Below are 24,952 nucleotides of genomic sequence, written 5' to 3'. Positions count from 1 at the left end.
GATATTCACTGAGTGAATTTTAAGAGCAAAGAGTTCTTCCAGTGTGTAAAATTCACTTCAGATAAAGATCATAGAGATGTGTCATTTGTGATGTTCTGAGATTCAACCGAGAATATACTAAATTCCACATATAAATGCAAACTTTTGTGTTGTCATATTTGGGAAATGTGATTCACTTTGCAGATAGTGAAGTACTTTTAATTGCAGTGATTGCTATATTGGAAAATGTGGGAACAAAATAAGTTTATAATATGCAGGAATGGGATTTATGTTGAAACTATTGCAACATTAGAAGATTATTGAAGCAGTAAGGTTACTAATATTTGGTATCATCACCTTTTTGCAGCTTGATTATTTTCCACGTCATCACTACACCACTGTTCATCCCAGCTGAGTTCAATGGATTGGAAGCCTGTTTAATTTGGATCAAATAAAAAAATTCCCGAACCATTACTGATGGCTCACTAAACATAATCAGAATTATCTTTGGGATGGATGTGACCTATTTTATCAAAGCCCAGGCTTAGAAGAGCAAATTAGGCAACTCAGATGCCAATAAGCCAAAAAATAAATCTGCAGATGTTGGAAATGTGAAATTAAAAAAGTGCTGGAATTTCTGAACAGGTCAGACAGCGTCAGTGCAGGAAGAACTGTTAAAAGCTCATGACCTAAAACTATAACACTGTTTATCCCTCTGCATAGATGCTAAGTATTTCCAGTTTTTAATTTCTGTTTCAACTGTCAAAACCCAGATTGCTGAAGGCATTTTAGAAGTAAAAATATTTCTGAAAACAGATAAAATTTATGTATCAAGTTTGAAAGTTCTTCAATTTGAATAGTTTCCTTATGTTTTGAAGCAATGGAAATCGATGGGAAGAATTTTTCAGGTAATCAGTCGATCCGCTGGGTGATGAAAGGGGTAAATATTTTTTTTTGCACTGGAAAAAAGCAACTGGATGTTTTTGCCAATAGGCATATATGAAGTAAGCTTTTCCATCTCCAAATCTTTATTCACTGTTGGATGAAGGTGCGTGAGCAAGAGTCAAAAAATCACTAAGCATTGTGATCATTTGCCTTATTTTTGTAATGGTAGGTGTTCAATTAATTGCATCAGGCTTGTGGACGAATGCTGTTTGTGGCAGCCTCTTCTTTACCTTGCTGAGTGGATTCTGCACTGCGACAAGCACAGTGCTTCATGAGAAATGACCACTGAATTAATTTTGCTGAAGCTAAGTATATTACGGAGATGAGGAGTAGGGAAGTTACAGCCGCAGAAACTATTACGATGCCAGTGGGTCCTGGTAAAAAGGCAAAAAAAAAGTAATCAATTGAAATAAAAATTGATGATATGATAGAATAAAATTCCATACCTTAATAATTAGAATACTGAATAACTTCTGAACGTTACCTTTCCCAAGAAATGATTGTGCTATAGCAGTTTTGTTTACGTTTGAAGCTTTGGGTAGAAGTGCAAAATTAGGCTCTTTTACACAATTATATTTTGTGAGTGGTAGTTGGGTCATCCAGTGTCCTCTGAGAGACTCAGGGCTACTACACATCATGTCCAGCTGTATGTGCAACTATGAAGAACGAGAATCAAAGATTACACCCTGTTAAATCTGGAAAATACACAAGCTTACAGTAAACTCTTTATATCATCCTGGTCAGAGAATAACTTCATTATCCAATTAAAATGAAAGTTCTTTGTTTCCAGCATACTTTGTTATTCCTCTTTGTTCATTCTTTCTCAGCACTGTAATCTCTCCTCTGTGTCTCCTCAATCAGGCTTGAAAGTTAAGTCATTGAGCTGAACAAATTGCTACAGTGGGATGCTGAGCAGGAGAAAATGGAATCAACCATGCCTGAACTCTCCAATGGAGTTGACTACCTGTCTCAGGGAGGTCAGCACCAGTCCCTGTAGGGTATGAAATATACTAATTTCATTCTAGCACTGAAGTAGTATTGAAAGTTTGCTTTAAAATTCTATGTATAAATGATCATTTAGCAAATGGTCATTTCCCCTCATTCCCCAGCATTCAGTGAAATGCTCTGATTCTGTATTATGCTCACACTTCAGAGATACTGATAAATCTTTGTTCAGCAACTTGGCTGGTTTTTGATGCTGAATCAGATGCTTGGGCTTGGCGTGGGGGAGGGGAGCTGATGGGAAATAGTGCTGGGTTGGTGAGGGTGAAAGTAAGTTCTCATAGAGGTTAAAGGGAAGGATTCTGGGGCCTGTGCTTACTTCATTTCATCTGTTTATTTATTTTCAGCGCAGGTACAAGCCATTTGGCACATAATGTTGTGCCGAACCAGCTAAAACGCAAATTAAGAACACCCAAACATGAATCCCTCCGACCTACACAATGTCCGTATCTCCACCTTCCTTACATTCATGTGCCTACCCAAACATCTCCTTAAATTCTGTTGTATTTCCCTCTACCACCGTACCAGGCAACACATTCCAGGCATCCACCACTCTCTGAGTAAAAAACTTACCCCTCACATCCCCTGTGAACCTATTTCCCCCTCACATTCAATATATGCCCTCTTGTATCAGACATTTCAATCCTGGGACACAGAACTTCCCTGTTTACTCTTAATTATGCCTCTCATAATCTTCTAAACTTCTGCCAGAGCTCCCCTCAGCCTCCGCTGCTCCAGAGAAAACAGCCCAAGTTTATCCAGTTTCTTGTGATAGCACATGCCCTCTGAATCAGGCAGCATCCTGGTCAACCTCTTCTGCATCTTCTCCAAAGGTTCAACATCCTTCCTATAGTGGGGTGACTAGAACTGTAATGCAGTTCTCCAGATGTAGCCTAACTAGAGTCAGACCATAATATGTAGGAGCAGAATTTTAGGCCATTTGCCCCATCAAGTTTGCCTCACTATTTCATGATGGCTGATCCAATTTTCCTCTCAGCCCCAGTCATCTGCCATCTTCCTGTCTCCCTTCGTGCCCTGACCAATCAAGAATCTATCAATCTCTGCCTTAAATATACATAAAGACTTGCCCTCCACAGCTGCCTGTGGCAAATAATTCCACAGATTCACCACCCTCTGGCTGAAAAAATTCCTCCTAATCTCAGTTCTAAAAGGACACCCTCTATTCTGAGGCTCTATCCCCTGGTCTTAGACTCTACCACCTTAGGAAACATGTTCTGCACATCCATTCTATCAGGGCCTTTCACCATTCAATGGTGAATTCAATTCAATGGGGTCATCCCTCATTCTTCTGAATTCTAGTAAATATAGGCCCAAAGCCATTTAACACTCTTCATATGATAAGCCATTCAATCCTGGAATCATTTTTGTGAACCTCCTTTGAATCCTCTCCAGTTTTAGCTCATCTGTTCTAAGATAAGGGGCCCAAACCGCTTCACAATTCTCCAAGTGAGGCCTCACCAGTACTTTATGAAGTTTCAAGATTACATCTTTGCTTTTATATTCCTAATCCTCTTGAAATGAATGCTGACATTGCATTTGCCTTCCTCACTACAGACTCAACTTGCAAATTAACCTTTAGGGAACCCTGCACAAGGACTCCCAAGTACCTTTGTGTCTCAGTTTTTTTTTTGTATTTTCTCTTCATTTAGAAAATAGTCAATCCTTTCATTTCTTCTACCCAAGTGCATGACCATGCACTTCCTGACACTGTATTCCATCTGCCATTTCTTTACCCATTCTCCTAATCTGTCCAAGTCCTTCTGTAGCCTCTAGTTGACATAGTGAGTAGTTTCAATTCCACCGAGGATCTCACCTGGACTGTACGTACGGCTGTGTGGTGAAAAAAGCACAACAACGCCCTTTTCACCTCAAACAGCTGAAGAAGTTTGGCATGAGTTCCCAAATCCTCAGGACTTTCTACAGGGGCACCATCAAGACCATCTTGACTGGCTGTGTCACCGCTGGGTATAGGAACTGTACCACCATCAATTGCAGGGCACCGCAGAGTGGAGCAGACAGCTCAGTGCATCTGTGGATGTGAACTTTACTTTATACAGGACATTTACAGTAGTAGGTGCATAAAATGAGCTGGGGGATTATCAGCTGCCCTAACCACAAACTGTTTCAGCTGCTTCCGTCTGGTAAACGGTACCGCAGCATGAAGGCCAGGACCAGCAATCTCCAGGACAGCTTCTTTCACCAGGCCATCAGATTTATCAATACACATTGATCTGTTTGCATATTAGATTCAACATTATTGTCATTGTGCCAAGTACAGATACAAAGCCAATGAAATGCAGTTAGCATCTAACCAGAAATGCAAAGAATAGTGTTATTTACAAAATAACTGCGAATAAAAAGTAAGTGCTACAGCACACAAATATAAAAGTACTGAGACAGTACAATATGGGTGCAATACTGCTTGGCGCTGCGATGTGAGGTTCAGCAGGGTCACAGCCTCAGGGAAGAAGCTCTTCCTGTTCCTGCTGGTGTGGGAGCAGAGGGTCCTGTCGTGCCTACCAGATGGGAGGAGAGTAACAAGTCAATGGTTAGGGTGAGATGCATCCTTGATAATGCTTTTTGCCCTGTCCAGGCAGCGTTTAGTCATAGACATAGTCATACTTTATGGATCCCAAGGGAAATTTGTTTTTGTTACAGTTGCACCAACCAAGAACAGAGTATAAATATAGCACTATAAAACCATAAATAATTAAACAATATGTAAATTATGCCAGGAAATAAGTCCAGGACCAGTCTATTGGCTCAGGGTGTCTGATCCTCCAAGGGAGAAGTTGTAAAGTTTGATGGCCACAGGCAGGAATGACCTCCTATGACGCTCTGTGTTGCATCTCGGTGGAATGAGTCTGACTGAATGTACTCCCGTGCCCAACCAGTACATTATGTAGTGGATGGGAGACATTGTCCAAGATGGCATGCAACTTGGACAGCATGGTAGATGTTCTCAATGGTGGGCAATTGGGTGCCGATAATCCAATGGGCAGTTTTCACCACACTCTGGAGTGCTTTGCGGTCTGATATGGGACAATTGCCATACCACACTGAGATGCAGTTGGTGAGTATGCTCTCAATGGTACAGCAGTAAAAGTCTGTCAGTATCCTGGGACAGAGGTGAGCTTTCTTGATGCTCTGCAGGAAATAAAGGCACTGTTGCACCTTTTTGATCAGGATGGAGGGGTTCAGGGACCAGGTGAGATCCTCGGAAATGTGGACACCAAGGAATTTGAAGCTTGATACACGCTCCACTACAGTTCCATTGATGTAGATGGGAACGTGAGTGTGGCTCCTAGCATGCTGAAGTCCACAATGATCTCCTCGGTCTTCTGGGTGTTAAGGGTCAGGTTGTTGTCAGCACACCACACAGCCAGGTGCTGGATCTTGTCCCTGTAGGCCATCTTGTCATCCCCTCTGATCAGGCCAACCACCGTGGTGTCATCTGCGAACTTGATTATGGAGTTAGAACCATGTACAGGAACGCAGTCATAGGTGAAAAGGGAGTACAGAAGAGGGCTCAGAACACAGCCTTGAGGCATGCCGGTGTTCAGGCTGAGAGTGGAGGAGGAGGGGTTGTCTAACTTAACTGATTGGGGTCTGTTATCTGTACATACATGCATACAAAACAATTATGTATACAGTCTTGGTGTTCTTCCACATTTCCCTTCCCTATTGATTGTACGTAGTGATGGAGACATTTTTATTTCCTTATGTTGTGGGATAGATTTTATAAAGTTGCAAATAACCTCCTGACTTTTGAACTCATTGCCTTGACTAATAAAAGCAAGAATTCCATAAGCCTTCTTAACCACCTTATCGACCTGTGCAGTCATTTTCAAGGAGGTATGAACTTCGATTCCAAGATCTCTTTTCTCAGCAACACTGTTAAGAATCTTGCCCATAACAGTGTATTGTCTCCTTGCATTTGTCTACCGATGTGCAACACATCACATTTATCTGGGTTAAACTCCATCTGCCCTTTCTCTGCCCTTATCTGCAACTGATCAATATCACGCTGTATTTTTTTTGCCAGTCTTCAACTCCAATCATGGTATCATCCCGAAACTGCCTAACCCTCCCATTTACATAGTCATCCCAGTCATTTATATACATCACAAGTAGCAGAGATCCCAGCGGAACACCACTAATTACAGACCTCCAGCTCAGATAAGTCCCTTCAAACACCACCCTTTGTCTGCTATGTGCAAGCCAGTTCTGAATCCGGACAGCCAATTTTCTCTGGACCCCATTCTTTTGGATTAGCCTCCTAAGAGGGGCTTTGTCAAACGCCTTACTAAAATCTACGTAGACAACATCCGCTGCCCTACCTTCATCAATCCGTATTGTCATCTTGTCAAAAAACTCAGTCAAGTTGGTAAGACACGACCTGCCCCTCCCAAGCCACGCTGGTTCTCCCTAATTAGACCAGGGGTTTCCAAATGCTCATATATCCTATCCCTAAGAATTTTCTCCAACAATTTCCCTACAGCGGATGTAAGACTCACCAGTCTATAGTTCCCAGGATTTTGCCTTGTTCCCCTCTTAAATAGAGGTTAGCGTTATCCATTCACCAATCCTCTGGGATCTGGCCTGTAGCTAGAGAGGATATGAAGATACTGGTCAAGGCCCCAGCAATCTCATCTACTGCCTCCAAAAATAAGCTGGGGCAAATCCCATTGGGCTCTGGGTATTTAACCACCTTAATACTCATTAGGAGGCCCAACACTTCCTACTCCTTGACCTCTAAATGCCCTAACATTTATACAGTGGTATGCAAAAGTTTGGGCACCCCTGGTTAAAATTTCTGTTACTGTGAATAGTTAAGTGAGTAGAAAATGAACTGATCTCCAAAAGACATAAAGTTAAAGATGAAAGATTATTTTCAACATCTTAAGCAAGAATGATGTATTATTTTTGTTTTATACAATTTTAGAGTGGAAAAAAGGAAAGGAGCACCATGCAAAAGTTTGGGCACCCCAAGAGATTTGAGCTCTCAGATAACTTGTACCAAGGTCTCAAACCTTAATTAGCTTGTTAGGGCTATGGCTTGTTCACAGTCATTGTTAGGAAAGGCCAGGTGATGCAAATTTCAAAGTTTTGTAAGTACCCTGACTCCTCAAACCTTGTCCCAACAATCAGCAGCCATAGGCTTCTCTAAGCAGCTGCCTAGCACTCTGAAAATTAAAATAAATGATGCCCACAAAGCAGGAGAAGGCTATAAGAAGATAGCAAAGTGTTTTCAGGTAGCCGTTTTCTCAGTTCGTAATGTAATTAAGAAATGGCAGTTAATAAGAACGGTGGAGATCAAGTTGAGGTCTGGAAGACCAAGAAAACTTTCCAAGAGAACTGTTTGTAAGATTGCTAGAAAGGCAAATCAAAACCCCTGTTTGACTGCAGAAGACCTTCAGGACTCTGGAGTGGTGGTGCACTGTTCTACTGTGCAGCGACACCTGCACAAATATGACCTTCATGGAAGAGTCATCAGAAGAAATCCTTTCCTGCATCCTCACCACAAAATTCAGCGTCAGAAGTTTGCAAAGGAACATCTAAACAAGCCTGATGCATTTTGGAAACAAGTCCTGTGGACTGATGAAGTTAAAATAGAACTTTTTGGCTGCAATGAGCAAAGGTATGTTTGGAGAAAAAAGGGTGCAGAATTTCATGAAAAGAACACCTCTCCAACTGTTAAGCACGGGGGTGGATCGATCATGCTTTGGGCTTGTGTTGCAGCCAATGGCACAGGGAACATTTCACTGGTAGAGGGAAGAATGAATTCAATTAAACACCAGCAAATTTTGGAAGCACACATCACACCATTTGTAAAAAAGCTGAAGGTGAAAAGAGGATGGCTTCTACTGCAGGATAATGATCCTAAACACACCTCAAAATCCACAATGGACTACCTCAAGAGGTGCAAGTTGAAGGTTTTGCCATGGCCCTCACAGTCCCCCGACCTAAACATCATTGAAAATCTGTGGATAGACCTCAAAAGAGCAGTGCATGCAAGATGGCCCAAGAATCTCACAGAACTGAAAGCCTTTTGCAAGGAAGAATGGGCAAAAATCCCCCAACCAAGAAATGAAAGACTCTTAGCTGGCTACTGAAAACGTTTACAAGCTGTGATACTTGCCAAAGGGGGAGTTACTAAGTACTGACCATGCAGGGTGCCCAAACTTTTGCTTGGGGCCCTTTTCTTTTTTTGTCATTTTGAAACTGTAAAAGATGGAAATAAAAAAGTAATCTTGCTTAAAATATTAAAGAAATGTGTCATCTTTAACTTACGTCTCTTGGAAATCAGGTCATCTTTTACTCACTTAGCTATTCACAGTAACAGAAATTTTGACCAGGGTTGCCCAAACTTTTGCATGTCACTGTACACTGAGCACTAATCTTGTGGTCCTCCATATACTTTTCCTTGGTAAATACTGAAGCAAAGTACTCATTAAGTATCTCACTCACATTCTTTGCATCCAAGTAAATGTTCCCCCCTTTATTCTTGAATGATCCCACCTTCTCCTTAGTTATCCTCTTGCTCTTTGTATATGTATAGAATGCCTTGGGATTTACCTTGATCGTACTTCACAAGGACTTTTCAGGGCCCCTCCTGGCTTTCCTAATTCCCTTCTTCAGTTATTTTCTGGCTTCTTTATACTCCTCTTGTGCTTGGTTTGATCCCAACTTCTGAAGCTTTATATACTTTTCCTTTATCTACTTGACTAAATTCATCACCTTTCTGGACATCCGAGGTTTCCTTATGTTTACATCCCCAATCTTCCTTCTAACAGGGACATTCCTTTCCTGTACTCTATGCAATTGATCTTTAAACCCTTTCCAAACATTTGATATAGACCTCCCAGAAAAAATAGTTCTCCCCATTAACTCTACTTAGTTCCTGCCTAATGGCCTTGTAATTTTCCCTACTCTAAAACTCTCCTACAAGAACCATACAGTTCCTTATCTATAGCTTGTGTGGAGATGTGCAAATAGCTTCATAAAGAGTTGATACAATCACCTTTTATTTTTCTGAGCATGAGTTCCTCCATGAATAGAGCAAAACTGTAAGTTGTTCATTTAAGTGTGCTTTCACCAGCTGCAGCACAGCTCTCAAGTCGCTTGAACATTGCAAGAATGAGGATGAGCTTAGGGTAATCGTATTTAATGACTGGGTTAATTAATGTATGCTTGGAGGTGCAAGGGACTGTAGATACTGCAATCTGGAGCAAAAAGCAAACTGCTGAAGGAACTCAGCAGGTCAGACAGCATCTGTGGAGCCAGAGGGACAGTTGATGTTTTGGATTGAGGACCTGAATCAGGACAGAGAATGAAAAGGGGAGATGGCTGGTATAAAGAGTTGAAAGGGAGGGGTAAGTCATGGGCTGACGGGTGATCAGCCCACCCATTATCTGCCTCACCCCTCCCTCTCACCTCTTTAATGTATCCAACGTATAGTTGAACAAGGGGGAGGACTGCAGTTTTTAACATGCATAGTTGCTGGAAAATCTTCAGCACCTTATTATGTTGGAAGAGAAAAGGTGGCTTCAAATTGAAATATTTTTTAGAATAACAGGAACCAAGCTTGTACCTTTACAGTATCCAACCACTTCTTCATCGGGCACATGCTGGCGTCACAGTGAAATGGGTTCTGGGCCAATAGTATGACAACAGCACCACCTGCTGACTGAATGATAGAACTGAGTGTTTCTTTGGATAAGGTTATGAGGCCATTCCTGGACAGGTCCAACAGCCTTAGGTTCTTCTGAGAACTGAAAGCTGATTTGCTGATAAATGTGATCCTACAGCCTGCAAAAACAATTCATTGTTTTGAAGTGAATAAACTCAATATTATACATGGAAGGGTATCATGTCTTAACTTGAGGCAAACAGTAACATAGAATCATAAGTATGTTTGGTTAACTACAGATATTAGTGTGTGCAAATATAAAAGTTTAAACACAAGAGATTCTGCAGATGCTGGATATCCAGAGCAACACACACAAGATGCTGGAGGATCTTAGTAGGGCAGGCAACATCTATGAAAAGAAATAAAGAGTTGATCTTTCTGATGACGGGTTTCGGCCTGAAATGTTGACTCTATTTCTTTCCATAGATGCTGCCTGACGTACTGAGTTCCTGCAGCATTTTGGGTATGCAAATGTAAAAGCTTGTTTGCTAGGAGATGATCAAAGATTAAATGGTGTCATGTAACTAACCAACCAGCTTGCATGATTTTATTTATACATTAACAAACATAGGATTGGTTACAAAACTCCACTATCAGTTATAGCATGCAAATGCACATTCCTACACGTTAGGATTATTTAATGAACCCTACATTTTGCAGGTCACAAAATATTCAGTACACCCATAGCTGATCCTCTGTCCTGATGTCATAGTTCTGCTCTCTTTCCTGGTACCTTGATGCCAGTTGTGTCTGCAAATTTATGTATCTCCTTGATATATGCAGCAATTTGACCTGCATAGTCTTTACTGTAAGTGGTAGAGAATTCAACAGCATCATTTCTTGAGTGAAAACGTACACTTCACTACTATCCTAAATGTTTCATCCCATAACTTGAGACTGGACCTCTGGTTTTACACCTTCCCACTTGCAGCCAGTGGCCAAATCCTCCCAGTATCCAGCCAGACAAAATCTGCCAGAACTTTGTGGATTTCGGTAAGATCTTCTCTCAAGGCAGATCTTTCAGTCTACTTGCCGTGGCCTGTGCACTTCTTCCGTCTACCCGCACTCCACTTTCTCTGTAACATTGAATCCTACAAAAAGTAGTGGATACAGCCCAGCCACTCATGAGTAGTGCCTTTCCCACCATTAAGAACATCTATGTAGAGCGCTGTTGCAGGAATGCAGTATCTATCATCAGGGACCCCCACCACTCAGGTCATGCTGTCTTATTTGCTGCCATCAGGAAGAAGGTACAGGACCCTCAGGACTCATACCACCAGGTTCAGGAACAATTATTACCCCTCAACCATCAGCCTGTAGAAACATAGAAACATAGAAAATAGGTGCAGTAGGCGGCCATTCGGCCCTTCGAGCCTGCACCGCCATTTATTATGATCATGGCTGATCATCCAACTCAGAACCCCGCCCCAGCCTTCCCTCCATACCCCCTGACCCCTGTAGCCACAAGGGCCATATCTAACTCCCTCTTAAATATAGCCAATGAACTGGCCTCAACAGTTTGCTGTGGCAGAGAATTCCACAGATTCACCACTCTCTGTGTGAAGAAGTTTTTCCTAATCTCAGTCTTAAAAGGCTTCCCCTTTATCCTCAAACTGTGACCCCTCGTTCTGGACTTCCCCAACATCGGGAACAATCTTCCTGCATCTAGCCTGTCCAATCCCTTTAGGATTTTATACATTTCAATCAGATCCCCCCTCAATCTTCTAAATTCCAATGAGTATAAGCCCAGTTCATCCAGTCTTTCTTCATATGAAAGTCCTGCCATCCCAGGAATCAATCTGGTGAACCTTCTTTGTACTCCCTCTGTGGCAAGAATGTCTTTCCTCAGATTAGGGGACCAAAACTGCACAAAATACTCTAGGTGTGGTCTCACCAAGGCCTTGTACAGCTGCAGTAGTACCTCCCTGCTCCTGTACTCGAATCCTCTCGCTATAAATGCCAGCATACCATTCGCAAGGCCTCATGGAAATCAGAGAGGATAACTTCACTCAACTTCACTTGCCCCATCACCAAACTGTTCCTACAACCAGTGGACTCACTTTCAGGGACTTTTAACCTCAGGTTCTCAATATTTATTTTATTTATTATTATTATTATTTCTTTTTTTCTTTTGTATTTGCACAGTCTGTTGTCTTCTGCACACTGGTTGTCCATCCTGTTGGGTGTGGTTTTCCATTGATCCTATTATGACTATTTGATTTACTGAGTATAGCCACGAGAAAGTGAGTCTCAACGTTGTATATGGTGACATATATGTACTTTGATAATAAATTCACTTTGAATTTTGTATTCTACATAGTCTTTTTCTCCCCCTTTTGACTTACTTGTGTATGGAATGATCTGTCATGCAATATAAACTTTTCACCGTCTCTCAGTACATGTTACAATAATGAATTACCATTTCTTCAAAACTATGCTTCTACTTCACAAACCTCTCAATTTACAAATATAGAGAAAAAGAAACAAGGGAAAGAATGTAATTACCTACTTAAATAGAAAGTTAGTGGGTTAGACAGGAACCTTGGGAGAAATTTTTCTTAACCCTCCCATTAATCAGAAACACAGCTTGACAACTGTACACCTGGCCTATGGTTAGGTTATAATATAAATCTCTGGTGCTGAGGCAGAATTCTTTGACAATCTCTGTTGATTTCTTCTGTCTGGGAGTGAATGAAAGAACAGAGTATGAATTAGTGAATGGAAAAGAGAATTTTGATGATGTGAAATTGGTGGTTATCTAGCTGTGTCAGTTTCCTGCCCAATAATAACAATTAAGTTTGACTCCTGTGTACAGGTGCTGAATAACTAGACAGTGTTGTAGCAAGGTGTTGAATATGGTTCCAGTAGCAGCTACGTTAGAAAGTGGAAAGGTAAGTATAACTTAAAGTATGAGTAAAGTATTCTTGAGGGAACAGTATTCTGACATGAGGTGGTGAGGAGAGGAGAGATATGGTGTGACTGAGTAGGTAGAGAAATATAATTATCTGGCTTTTTTTACGGCAGTGCAGTCGAATCAGTGGAGGAGGCCAGGTACAAGTCTGGGAGTGAGAGATTTACTAAAGGAGCTTTCACGGGACTTTTGGCTTTTTTCGGTGGCACAGTCACAATTCATTAGCAAGGGCAAATAATAAGGCAGGGACAAGTGGAGCGGCCATTATGTGAGTGGACCAAAGTTAGGGTGGGGAGGCTTTGGTTCAATAGGCTTGAGCAAGGTAAGTATCTGATGAGTTTCTTCTTTCTTCATTGTTCATTCTTCATCTGTTTGTGAATAGTTAGAGCAGTGAGAATGGCTCCAAGAGCTGTCTTGTGTTTGTACTGTGAGATGTGGGAACCTGGGAGACCTCCAGCCTCCCAGATACCACATCTGCACCAGGTGCACCAAGCTGCAGCTCCTCAGAGTACATGTTAAGGAACTGGAGCTGCTGCTCCATGACCTTTAACCCATACGAGAGACAGAAGAAGTGATCAACAGGAGCAATAGGGAGGTAGTCACCCCCAAGCTGTAGGTGGCAGGTACCTGGGTGACTGTTAGGAGAGGAAATGGAAAGGGACAGCCAGTACAGAGTACCCCTGGTGGCCATTCCCCTTCATAGTAAGTATACCGCTATGGATACTGTTAAGGGTGACAACCTACCAGGAGGAAACTACATTTGCTGGGTCTCTGGCACTGGGTCTGGCGCTGTGGCTGAGAAGGGAGGGGGTGGGGGAGGACTGCAGTAGTGATAGGAGATTCCATAGTTAGAGGAAGTAGACACGAGATTCTGTGGACATGATATAGACACCCAGATGGTATGTTCCCTCCCAGGTGCCGGGGTCATGGGTGTTTTGGATTGGGCCACACTATTCTAAAGGGGAGTGCAAGCACCCAGAAGTCCATGTATATATTGGCAGAAATGACATAGGTAGGAAAAGCGAGGAGGTCCTGAAGAGAGGATTTATGGAGTGTGGTAGAAAGCTAAAAAGCAGAACCTCCAGGGTAGCAATTTCTGGATTGCTGCCTGTGCCATGTACCAGTGAGGGTAAGAATAGGATGCTTTGGCAAATGAACGTGTGGCTGAAAAAGTGGTGCAGGGGGAAAGGTTTCAAACTTCTGGATCATTGGGATCTCTTCTGGGGAAGATATGACCTGTACAAAAGGGACAGATTACACCTGAACCTGACAGTGTCCAATATCCTAACAGGCAGGTTTGTTAGAGCTGTTTGGGAGGGTTGAAATTAATTTGGCAGGGGGATGGGAACCTGAGTGATGGGGCTGAGGAAGGGGCATTGGAATACAAGTGGAAGCAGTTTGTAGTGAGACTGTCAGGAAAGAGAGGCAGATGATGGGGCAAAATTGAAGTGCAACAGGGGACAAAATCAGAAGGACTGAAGGTGCTATATTTAAATGCACACAGTATATGGAATAAGGTAGATGATCTTGTAGTGCAGTTAGTAAGTGGCAGTTATGACATTATGAGCATCACTGAGATGTGGCTGAAAGGAGATTAATATCCAAGGATACACATTGCATCAAAAGGACAGGCAGGCAGAGAGGGTAGAGTGGTTCTGTTGGTAAACGATGACATCAAATCATTAGAAAGTGGTGACATAGGAACAGAAGATTTAGAATCTTGGTAGGCAGAATGAAGAAACTGCAAGAGTAAAAATATCCAGATGGGAGTTATATGCAGGCCTCGAACAGTAGCCAGGGTGTGGGCCACAGTTGTTTTTAATATGGAGAAGGTGCTTGGGAAGATGAAAGTATGACCACTGGACTACATCCCAGGGTTCTGAAAGAGGTAGCTGAAGAGATTATAAAGGTATTGATAATGATCTTTCAAGAATTATTAGATTCTGGCATGGTTCCAGAAGGATATGGTTTTGCAGTACTTGGAGGCACATGATAAAATAGTCCAAAGTTTCCTAAAGGGAAAATTTTGCCTGACAAATCTGCTGGATTTTTTTGAGGAATTAACAAGCAAGATAGACAAAGGTGAATCAGTGGATGTTGTGTACTTCGATTTTCAGAAGGCCTTTGTGAAGGCACTCTTTAAGCTGCTTAACACGATAAGAGCCCATGGCATTACAGGAAAGATACTAGCATGAATAGAGCACTGGCTGATTGGCAGGAGGCAAAGATTAGGAATAGAGGGAGCTTTTTCTGGTTGGCTGCTGGTAACTAGTGGTGTTCCATAGGGATCTGTGTTGGGACTGATACTTCTTATGTTGTATGTCAATGATTTGAATGATGAAATTGATGGCTTCGTTGCAAAGTTTGAGACGATATGAAGATAGGTGAAGGGGCAGGTAGTTTTGAGGAAGTAGAAAGGCTACAGAAGGACTTGGACAGATTACAGAATGGGCGAAGAAGTGGCAGATGGAATACAATGTCAGGAAGTGTATAGTCAAGCATTTTGGTAGTAGGAATAAAAGCATATACTATTTTCTAAATGGGGAGAAAATTCTAAAATCCAAGGTGCAAAGGGATTTGTGAGTCCTCATGGGATTCACTAAAGGTTAATTCACAGTTTGAGCCAGTGGTGAAGAAGGCAAATGCAATGTTAACTTTCATTTTGAGAGGACTAGAATATAAAAGCAAGGATGTAATGCTAAGGCTTTATAAGGCAATGGTGAGGGCTCACTTGGAGTATTGTGCGTAGTTTTTGGTGCCTTATTTAAAAAAGGATGTGCTGACGTTGGAGAAGGGTTCAAAGGAGATTCACGAGAATGATCCTGGGAATGAAAGGCTTCTCATATGAGGAACGATTGGTGGCTCTGGGCTTTTATTTATTGGAAATTAGAAGAATGAGGGAGGATCTCATTGAAACATATTGAATGTTGGAAGACCTAGATAGAGCAGGTGTGGAGCTGATGTTGCCAGTGGCGGGGGAGTCTAGGACCAGAGGGCACAACCTCAGAATAGAGGGACGCCCATTTAGAACGGAGATGAAGAGGAATTTCTTTAGCTAGAGGGTGGTGACTCCATGGAATTTGTTGCCACAGACCGTAGTGGAGACCATGGGTTTGTGTTGATTAGGTAGAAGGTTGATTAGTCAGGGCATGGAAGCTTATAGGAGAGCGGAGTTGAGAGGTATATGGGTCAACCATGGTGAAATGGTGGAGCAGACACAATGGGCTGAATGTCCCCATTCTGCTCTTTTGCCTTCTGGAGTTTAACTCTGATGAGACAAAAGTGAATGGAGAAAGGAGGAGCAACAGGACAGGAGATGGAAAGAGTCGTGTGTCACATTGACTGGAACCTTCAGCGGCAAAAAAAGCATCAACATTATTGTTTTGTTTGCAGATATGAGACCTCAGTTTGAAAGAAAACTTAAAAATCTAGGGCCTATTACGTACCTCCAATGTGTTCCATATTTCCTTTGTATTGTTTTTTACATGTCATGCTAATGGCTGTATACCCAAACAATAGTAATCCATAGTATCAATCAATTAGTATGTTAAAAGCACCAGAATACTTGAACAAGAAGCAAACATAAGACATAACTTTCATCTGCATTACCTGCCAATTGCAGCACCCGGAGTTTGGTGAGATTATAAAAGTACTGTGCTAATACTCTATCGATCTTATTATCAGATAAGTCCAGATCCTGAAGCAGCTGCATTTGATTAATGACAGGTACAAAGGTGAGGTTGAGGCCCTTGAGAACCAGCACCTGAAGGAAAGAGTTTAACATTAGTTGATGTCTTTTAGAATATAATGTTAATGGAGATATGCGCATTCAAGCTTCTCAGCTCAAACTGGAAAATTTCTGGTGCCTTCACCTTCCATCATCTTCATGTGTATGTTTGCCTGACAACAACTGTGTGTGGCTTGTGGTAGCTGATGAACAGAACAGAGCGATGTCAGCATGTGAGATTTATGAGATATTTACAATACTGCATGAATGTAAAGTTCCAGAGACCTTGGCTGGTGGAACTGGTTAAAACTGGACTTTTATCGGAATCTGAGTGGGAAGTTTGTGGTCAATTTGACCTGAGTAAAAAATAAATGCTGTATTTATAATGGCATTTCCAGTTTGCTGGATTATTAGTTACACTAGTGGCAGTTTGCCAGCGTTTAGTTGGAATGTGCATGTTAGAACATCTGAGAGTTCATCCAAACTAGTAAAATAGACCAGTGTCTCCACTAAAAAGAATAGCAAAATCATGAGTGATTCCTTCCTTTGTCACACATTAAAATTACAGTTCAATAACACATGATTACTGCATTATCAGTCACTTTTTATTATGTTGTTGAGCTATTACTGCCTTTGTGCCTGAGTCTCTTTCTGGGCTGAAGAACTACTACTTATAATTACATGTCAGCAATCTGCTCCCAGTTCCTTGGAGGCTGAGGGGTAACATAACAAATGTTTATAAAATTATGAGAGACAGTGATGGCCACTGTCTATTTTCCATGTCTAAAACTAGATGACATGGGTTTAAGGAGAGAGGGAGGAGGTTTGAAGGGAATCCAAGGAATAATTTTTTCACAGCTGGTATCTGGAATGAAGCACTGGAAGAGGTGCGAAGGCATGAACAGTAACATCACTTAACAGACATCTTGGCAGATACCCGACTGAAGGGATATAGCAAGATTTGAAATTAAAGTAGGTAAGTAGGATTAGTACAGGTGACATGACAGTTGGCATAGACATGGTGGGCCATAGGACCTAAAGCATCTTTCAAGAGAGTGAATCCACAAAATACTTCAAATCCAGACAGCATACCTGGCCAAGTACTAAAGATCTGTGTGGACTAACTGGCTGGATTACTTATGAACAAGGTATCACTTCTGTAGTCTGAGGTCCCTACCTGCTTCAAAAAGGTGTCTGTTACACCAGTGTGGTGGTCTGCCTCAATGATTGCTGTCCAGTGGCATTTACATCAACTGTAATGAAGTACTTTGAGAGGTTGGTATGGTACAAATCCACTCTGTCTCAGAGATGACCTGGGTCCGCTCCAATTTGACGACCACCACAGCAGGTCGATAACAGATGCGAATCCTGTGGCTTTTCACTCTGCTCAGACTGATCAGGCCAAATGGAACTCACACTTAAGGCTGTTGTTCAATGACCACAACTTGTCATTTAATATAATCATCACATCCAACTCATCATCAAACTTCAAGATCTGGTCTTCTGTGCCCTCCTCCAGAACTGCATACTCATCTTCCTGATCAGCAGACCTCAGTTAGTAAGGTTCTGCTCAATAGCATCTCCCGCTTGCTGACCCTTTACACAGGTGCATCACCTGGTTCTACTCGCGAAAACAATAACATCTCACTCAGTGAGAGCAAAACTAAAGAACTGATTGTTGACTGTAAGGTCTGTACTGGTCAAAGTGAAGTATTTGATACTCCAACTTTCTGTCCAGAAAAACACTGAGGTTTTTTTTGTCTAGTCTATGGTTAAATAGCTCTGGCAGAGTTGTGGTAGGAGAACGCAAATTGAGTGGGTGATGGAGGTGGAGAATCAAATATCGTCCTTACATTAATCTCTTGTAATTCAGTTTGATTTCATTTTTTTAAATATGATCCATAATGTGAAGTGTCCTTCGTATGTTGTCTTGTGTTTGGCGTTGTTGTATAAAACCTGTCTGATCATTATGTATCAGTGTGGGTAGAAACTCTTCTAATCATTTGGCCATGATGGAGGTAAATATTCTATAATCCACATTAAGAATAGATATTGGTCTAAATGACCCACATTCTACTTTATCCTTGCCTTCTTTCGGTGTAGCTGAGATTATCGCCTCCTTCCAGCTGGGTGGCATTTGTGCCTTTCTTAGAGCCCAGTTCAGTGTGGGGAGTAAAATAGGAATTAACTCACTTCTAAACTCTTTATACCACTCTGCCGTATATCCATCTGATCCTGGTGATTTGCTTAATTTAAGCCTACTAATTGCAGTTTTTAGATCAGCTTCAGTTATGTCAGCAGTCATCGTTCTATTGTAATTCAGTTTGATAATAAACTTAGGAAAGTCTTGAAGTATTATGTGTGGTGTAAATGTTCCCTTGCTACTCCTTGGTCATGGAGCTAATCCTTTGCTAATATTGAAGTAACTCCTGTTATTGATGGGACCATAGAAATTGTCTGTTGGGCCCAGGATTGATTGATCTGGTTTTATTTTATTAGGAGTTTGAGGAGATTTGGTATGTCATGAAAGATTCCAGCTAAGTTCTACAGATACATCGTGAAGAGCATTCTAATTGGTTGTATCACCATCTGGTATTGAGGGGCCACTACACAAAATCAGAAAAAGCTGCAGAAGGTTGTAAACTCAGCCAGCTCTATTATGGGCACTAGCGTCCCCACTGTTAGGACATCTTCAAAAGGCAATGTTCCAAAAAGGCAGCGTCCATCATTAAGGACCCCTCCACCCAGGACATAAGACCATAAGATATAGGAAGACTATTAGACTATTAGACTATTTTGCCCACCGAGTCTGCTCTGCCACTTCATTATGGCTGGTCAAATTTTCCTCTCAGTCCCAATCTCCTGACTTCTCTCTGTATCCCTTCATGCCCTGACCAATCAAGAATCTATCAACCTCTGCCTTAAATATACATAAAGACATCCTCCACAGCTGCCTGTGGCAACGAATGCCACAGATTCACCACTCTCTGGCTAAAGAAATTCTTCCTCATCTCCATTCTAAAAAGACACCCCTCTATTCCAAGGCTGTGTCCTCTGGTCTTAGACTCTCCTACTATAGGAAGCATCCTCTCCACATCCACTCTATCAAGGCCTTTCACCATTCGATAGGTTTCAATGAGGTCACCCCTTTTCATTGCTATCATCAGAGAGGAGATACAGGAGCCTGAAGACACAGTCTCAATGTTTTAGCAACAACCTCTTCCCCACCGCCATCAGATTTCTAAATCAACAATCAACCCATGAACACTACCTATTTTTGCTGGGGTTTTTTTGCACTAATTTAATTTGATTTTTAAATATATACAGTACTGTGCAAAAGTCTTAAGTGCATATGTGTGTGTGTATATATATATATACACACACAGACAGAGACACACACACCTAGGATGCCCTTGACTTCTGCACAGTACCATAGTAATTTAATGTACCGTATTGCATTGTACTGCTGCTGCAAAAAACAAATGCCGTGACATATGTGAGTAATAAACCTCTATTGTGGACTCTAGAGTGGGAAGTGGATAGGGAGTGGGGAATCATGGTTTGAAAATGGGGAAAGAAGAGAGGAGGGAGCAGGAAGCGCTGGAGAGACACTCTGTAATCAATAAACCAATTGTTTGGAATCAAATGACCATGCCTGGCATCGCAGGGTTGAATGTGTCTGCACACAAGCTTCCCCCTGGCAAGCTGGCACTCCTTCTTTGAATCCTGACCCACTCCCCTTCCATGCTGCTCCACTCTCACCATTCCCAACATTATATGCTCCTGCCAGAGTTACAAACTCGCTCTCCGCTCCACATTGACAAATATAGTACTGTGCAAAAGTCTTAGGCACCCTAGCTATATACTTTTACACAGCACTTTATATTTCATATTTATTATAATTTATAGTATATTTTATGCATCGCATGGTACCATTCCTGCAAAACAACAAATTTCATAATGATGATAACCTTGATTCAGAGATTATTTGTTATAGATCAATGAGCAAGGAAGAGACATCTGTTACCACCACTACTTTCTTCGACTCATTATTCCCCCACCAAGCTTTACTCTTACCTTAACTTTTTTCAGAGGGAGAAGGGCTTGATATTCAAAGCTTTGAAACTGCATCTGGGGCCCCAAGTGAAGCTGTCTGAGCTCCTTCAAGTCCTGAAAGGCATCTACTCAGAAGTAAAGGTTAATTGTGCATAACATTTCTAACTGCATTGGGGTGAATTTTCATGTTTCCACTGATCTGACAAGGTTAATATATGAAATATCAAAACACACCCTTTTAAGTTTTATTGGCTACATAGTAGGGAATATTTTACAATGTTTTTTTTAAAGGAAGAATTGAGTAACAGCACCTCATCTAAGTCCAGTAAATTTAGTCACCTGGCCAACTGATTTCTCAAACCCATCAGATTTCTTCAGTGCATTGTTCATTTGTTGTGAACTCCTCTTTGATATTTGTAGTTTGTCAGTACTATATATTGAGGGATTACAGATTAATTGGCCTTTCCAGCACCAAATTTGTTGCAACATTGGCTCTAAGTAGAGGTCAGCATGTGCTAGGACTTAACCTAAAGGAGGAATTTTGACAGGAAATGTTTCAATGCAAGTTGTATCTCTTCCAGAATCAGAAATTGGAGGCTGCTCACAGTCTTTTAGTTTGTCTGGGTGTAATTGGAAATATACTAGACCCATAATCAAACCATATGCTCTGGTCTTATATAATAATATGTACCATAGCTCTTTTTAAAATAGTTCACAGTACATCAATGTCTACATTTGAAGTACTTAAGGATGTGTGGAAGCCAAGAAAACTGGTAATTATGTCTTCCCTCTTTTGAAACAAATAATTTCACTCTTTATAAATATAGATAGCTATAGCTAAGTAATGCAGTAACTGGAGATTAATTTGTTGAGGTTAAAATGTGATACATTTTATGTCAGCACCATGCAATATTCCAGAACAATCTCCAACAATTTTATTTTTAACCAGTTATGGAAGTAATGTTATTTGCCTTCATCACAATATTAGTCTCTATTAGTAACCTCCCATAAACAGGGTATAAAGCCTTTTTGGTTCAGAAAGCAAAAGGGACATACCTGATTTAATCTCTTTGTTGTAATTATTATTGACATATAGGACTTGAAGCTGAGTGAGAGGAACCATTGGTTTGGATGGAAATTCTCTTAACCTGTTATCTTGTAGATAGAGCTGTTTAATACTAGATGTGTTCAAAAATATTGTATCATCCAAAGTATTTAAGTTGGAAGTGTTAAGAAGTAAGACCTGAAATGAAACAGGACTGTTTATTTGATGTTAATTATAAATCTGAAGAATATTTCAAACTTTACATTTGAACATCAGTGATCAATAACTACTTATAGTTGTGAACTTTTGATTACTTCTGTTGCAATTTTGAAAATATCATTTCTGCTCTCTACAACAAAATTGTATCTCATCATTACTGTACTTGGAGAAAATGAATACTGTAATAGATTATAGAGGCTGGAGCTGTACTCAATACTGCTGCATCTGTGCAAAACTTTTCTTCCTCTCTAAGGCAAATAGGTCTTGCATGCCTGAACATCTAATCTGTTGTCCTGCTACGTAGACTATTATTCCAATGATTCCTGAATAAGCTTGAAATTTCATAAGTATTTATCTTCTGATTTGCTGTTTATAAACATGTGCATCATAGGAATTATTCTGAAAGAAGGTGGATAAAAACATTTCTCTTTTGAAACCTCAAATTCATTCCTTTGAATATTTGACTACAAAAATAATCTATTCAGCAGCTCTTTTGATTCTTATTTTTCCAGGGCTATTATTTGTTAACTACTTAATACATCTATTAAAGCAACAGATGAAATAATCCCATGTGAACATGATTTTTGTTATAAAGCAATGCTGCATTATTAAACTATAGTTTTCAGAACCTGCATTAAGGCTTTTACATATAGGATTTTATGTTGTTTTAGGTTACACTTTGTAAGTCATAATCCACAACGAAGCAGAACTCTAACAAGACTCATACTCCTGGAAGATGGAGCATTTTCCAAATACATTAATATCATTGGTGACATTTTATTGCTAGGCAATAATTCAGCAACTGGTGACTATATTAATAGGAAAAAAATAATATTTATTTCACTTGGTTGTAATAAAAATCCTCCTGCTGTCTTAACTTTGGGGAATTAATTACAATGTCACTCTGTTTCCATAACTGTGAAATTGCAGAATGAGTATATGTTAACCTAACATGCTGAAGAATAACATACAGAAAATTAAGCCAGTTTTCTAGTTTAAGACCAAACTTCTAGCTTTTTACCTGTAGCTGGCTGTAGTACCTCAAGCAGTCTGGGTAGCTTCTTCTAAGCTTGAGGCCACTGAGGTTCAGGATAGACACATCCCTTGTAACAGGTTCATTCAACTCTTGCAGACATTGTGTTGAAGATGTTACTAGGATATCCACTGATGCAACATTTGAAAAGCAGGCAACTGTATAGAGAACAAGAGTAGAACCCATGTTCCCATCACTCTGCCTTTTCAGATTACTGATTAGAACTGTAGATCAGCTTCAAGATCTTGTAACAAGATTCACCCAATTCTTTCTTGAATTATAGCCATAGCTTTATCAGTTTTGACTGAACTTTAACCTTTTCCTTGGCTATATTTTGTTATCACAATGAAATGTAACAGCCTTCTTAATCCTGACCTAGAAAAAGAGGTTTATTAATACTCTACCAGGAACACATTAAACTGTGGCTGAGGCAGCACAACTTGATGATAAGTGAATCTCTTTCACTACAATCTACTCCTTAAGAACAAAACTATACTGTTTGAAGCTCAGCTGTTGACCTTCTGGAGGTCCAAAAAATGTGGGATGTGTTCCGGCAGTAATACCAACAATACTCATTTTCTTTAATATCAAAAGTTTTTGATAACAGCTATGCAAGTTGGCTGCCATCTGTTTTATAATTGAGTGGCTCAAAATCACTGTGATTTGTGATGTTTGTTATGCTTTGGGGTAGTGGCCAGTCTTCACTTTTATATTTTGTTTTGCTGTTATTCCAGTAACTGCTTGTGGTGGAGTTCATTCTGCGTCATGCACGCAGACAGAACCATGACACAGCAGCTGGCTTCAATCAATACATTACATTAATATAAGGACACACAATAATTTCAAAGATAATTTCGTAAAATATAAACTTGCAACATATCTAGTATCTAATAAATGTTGCTGAGCTATAGCAACCTTAGAATTTGAATGATGTGCCAAGAATATAAATTGCATTTAGTTTGTTGAATGTGAAACCCTAGCCTGTGGATCACAGCACTTTGATGTTGTTGCACATCGGAAAGAGGTAACAATATCAGCAATAGGTAATATGTAACCTGGAACAATTGGTGGCTGATGCTGACTCTCTAAACTCCTTTAAAGCACAAGTTGGGCCAGTTCTGGCTTAGGCAAAAGCTACTTGCCAGCACTAATTTCCTGAATTAATTTCAATTGTCTAGAAAAGTTGGAATTTTGTAGATTGTTGTCAAAATTAGCCTAGATGTTCATGTTTGTTTATTTTTTCAGTTTTCTTAGGAGTTTGGTTGGGGGAGAGAGGTCTTTAAATATTATATCCAGGCAAGTATAGGTCAGACACTGCTATTATGTTGTGTTGTGCTGAAATTAGTGCTTATTATGTTCCTTTGGCTAGTTCATTGTACACATTTAATCTACTTGTATCCTGTTGGAATATAACTTGTCTATGTCCTCCTCACACACACCTGTTTTGTCTTGTCACCAACTGTCGCCGCTGGGCTATAAAGTGCTAGAGCACTGTGTGGTTAAGTGCCTTGCTCAAGGACACAACACGCTACCTCAGCTTGTGATCTTCATATCACTAGTCCAACGCCTTAACTACTTGGCCATGTGCCAACACTTATTAGTAACCATATGTTCAGTGCCTTCACTTAGTGTATAAGTTGCTAAATATTGAAGCACAATCCTGGGGCAAGGCACTTGATATATCTTGCCAAGTCAGAGAAAAGTTATGCACAAACAGGAGAAAATCTGCAGATGCTGGAGGAACTCAGCAGGTCAGGCAGCATCTATGGAAAAGAGTTCAGTCGCCATTTCAGGCTGAGACCCTTCATCAGGACTGGAGGAAAAAGATGGAAGTGACTTCTAAATAGATATTAATTACAGTGCCTATAAAGGGTATTCATCCTCAGGAAGTTTTCATGTTTTATTGTTGTACAACATTGAATCAGAGTGGATTTAATTTGGCTTTTTTGACACTGATCAACAGGAAAAAAAAACTCTTTTGTGTCAAAGTGAAAACAGGTCTCTACAAAGTGATCTAAATTAATTACAAACAAAAAAACACAAAATAATTAATTGCATAAGTATTCACCCCCTCCAAGTCGGTATTTAATTAATGCACCTTTGATGGCAATTACAGCCTTGATTCTGTATGGATAGATCTCTGTCAGCTTTGCACACCTGGACATTGCATTCCCCCCACCCCGCCTTCTTTAGAGAACTGTTCAAGCTCTGTTAGGTTGCATGGGGATTATGAGTGAACAACCCTGTTTCAAATCCAGCCACAACTTTTCAATTGGATGGAAGTCTGGACTCTGACTTGGCCGCTGTAAGACATTAACTTT

The 24,952-nt window shown here is 40.6% G+C and overlaps 1 protein-coding gene across 1 annotated transcript; it reads right to left on the bottom strand.

Annotated features, from left to right (window-relative positions):
* Positions 1 to 1,110: 1,110 nt before the first annotated feature.
* On the bottom strand, positions 1,111 to 23,071 carry LOC134344094 (leucine-rich repeat transmembrane neuronal protein 4-like). Its single transcript, XM_063043347.1, has 7 exons — positions 22,620 to 23,071; positions 21,391 to 21,577; positions 20,356 to 20,459; positions 16,161 to 16,314; positions 9,542 to 9,759; positions 1,409 to 1,580; positions 1,111 to 1,298 (listed from the first exon to the last, which is right to left on the bottom strand). The coding sequence occupies exons 1-7, from the start codon at positions 22,815 to 22,817 to the stop codon at positions 1,111 to 1,113; spliced, it is 1,221 nt and encodes a 406-aa protein (XP_062899417.1). The 5' UTR covers positions 22,818 to 23,071.
* Between the last annotated feature and the right edge of the window lie 1,881 nt (positions 23,072 to 24,952).

Source organism: Mobula hypostoma, chromosome 3, assembly GCF_963921235.1.
Source record: "Mobula hypostoma chromosome 3, sMobHyp1.1, whole genome shotgun sequence".
Lineage (NCBI taxonomy): Eukaryota > Metazoa > Chordata > Chondrichthyes > Myliobatiformes > Myliobatidae > Mobula > Mobula hypostoma.
Note: the sequence above shows the minus strand (reverse complement) of the source record. Positions and strands in the feature narration are given on the sequence as shown.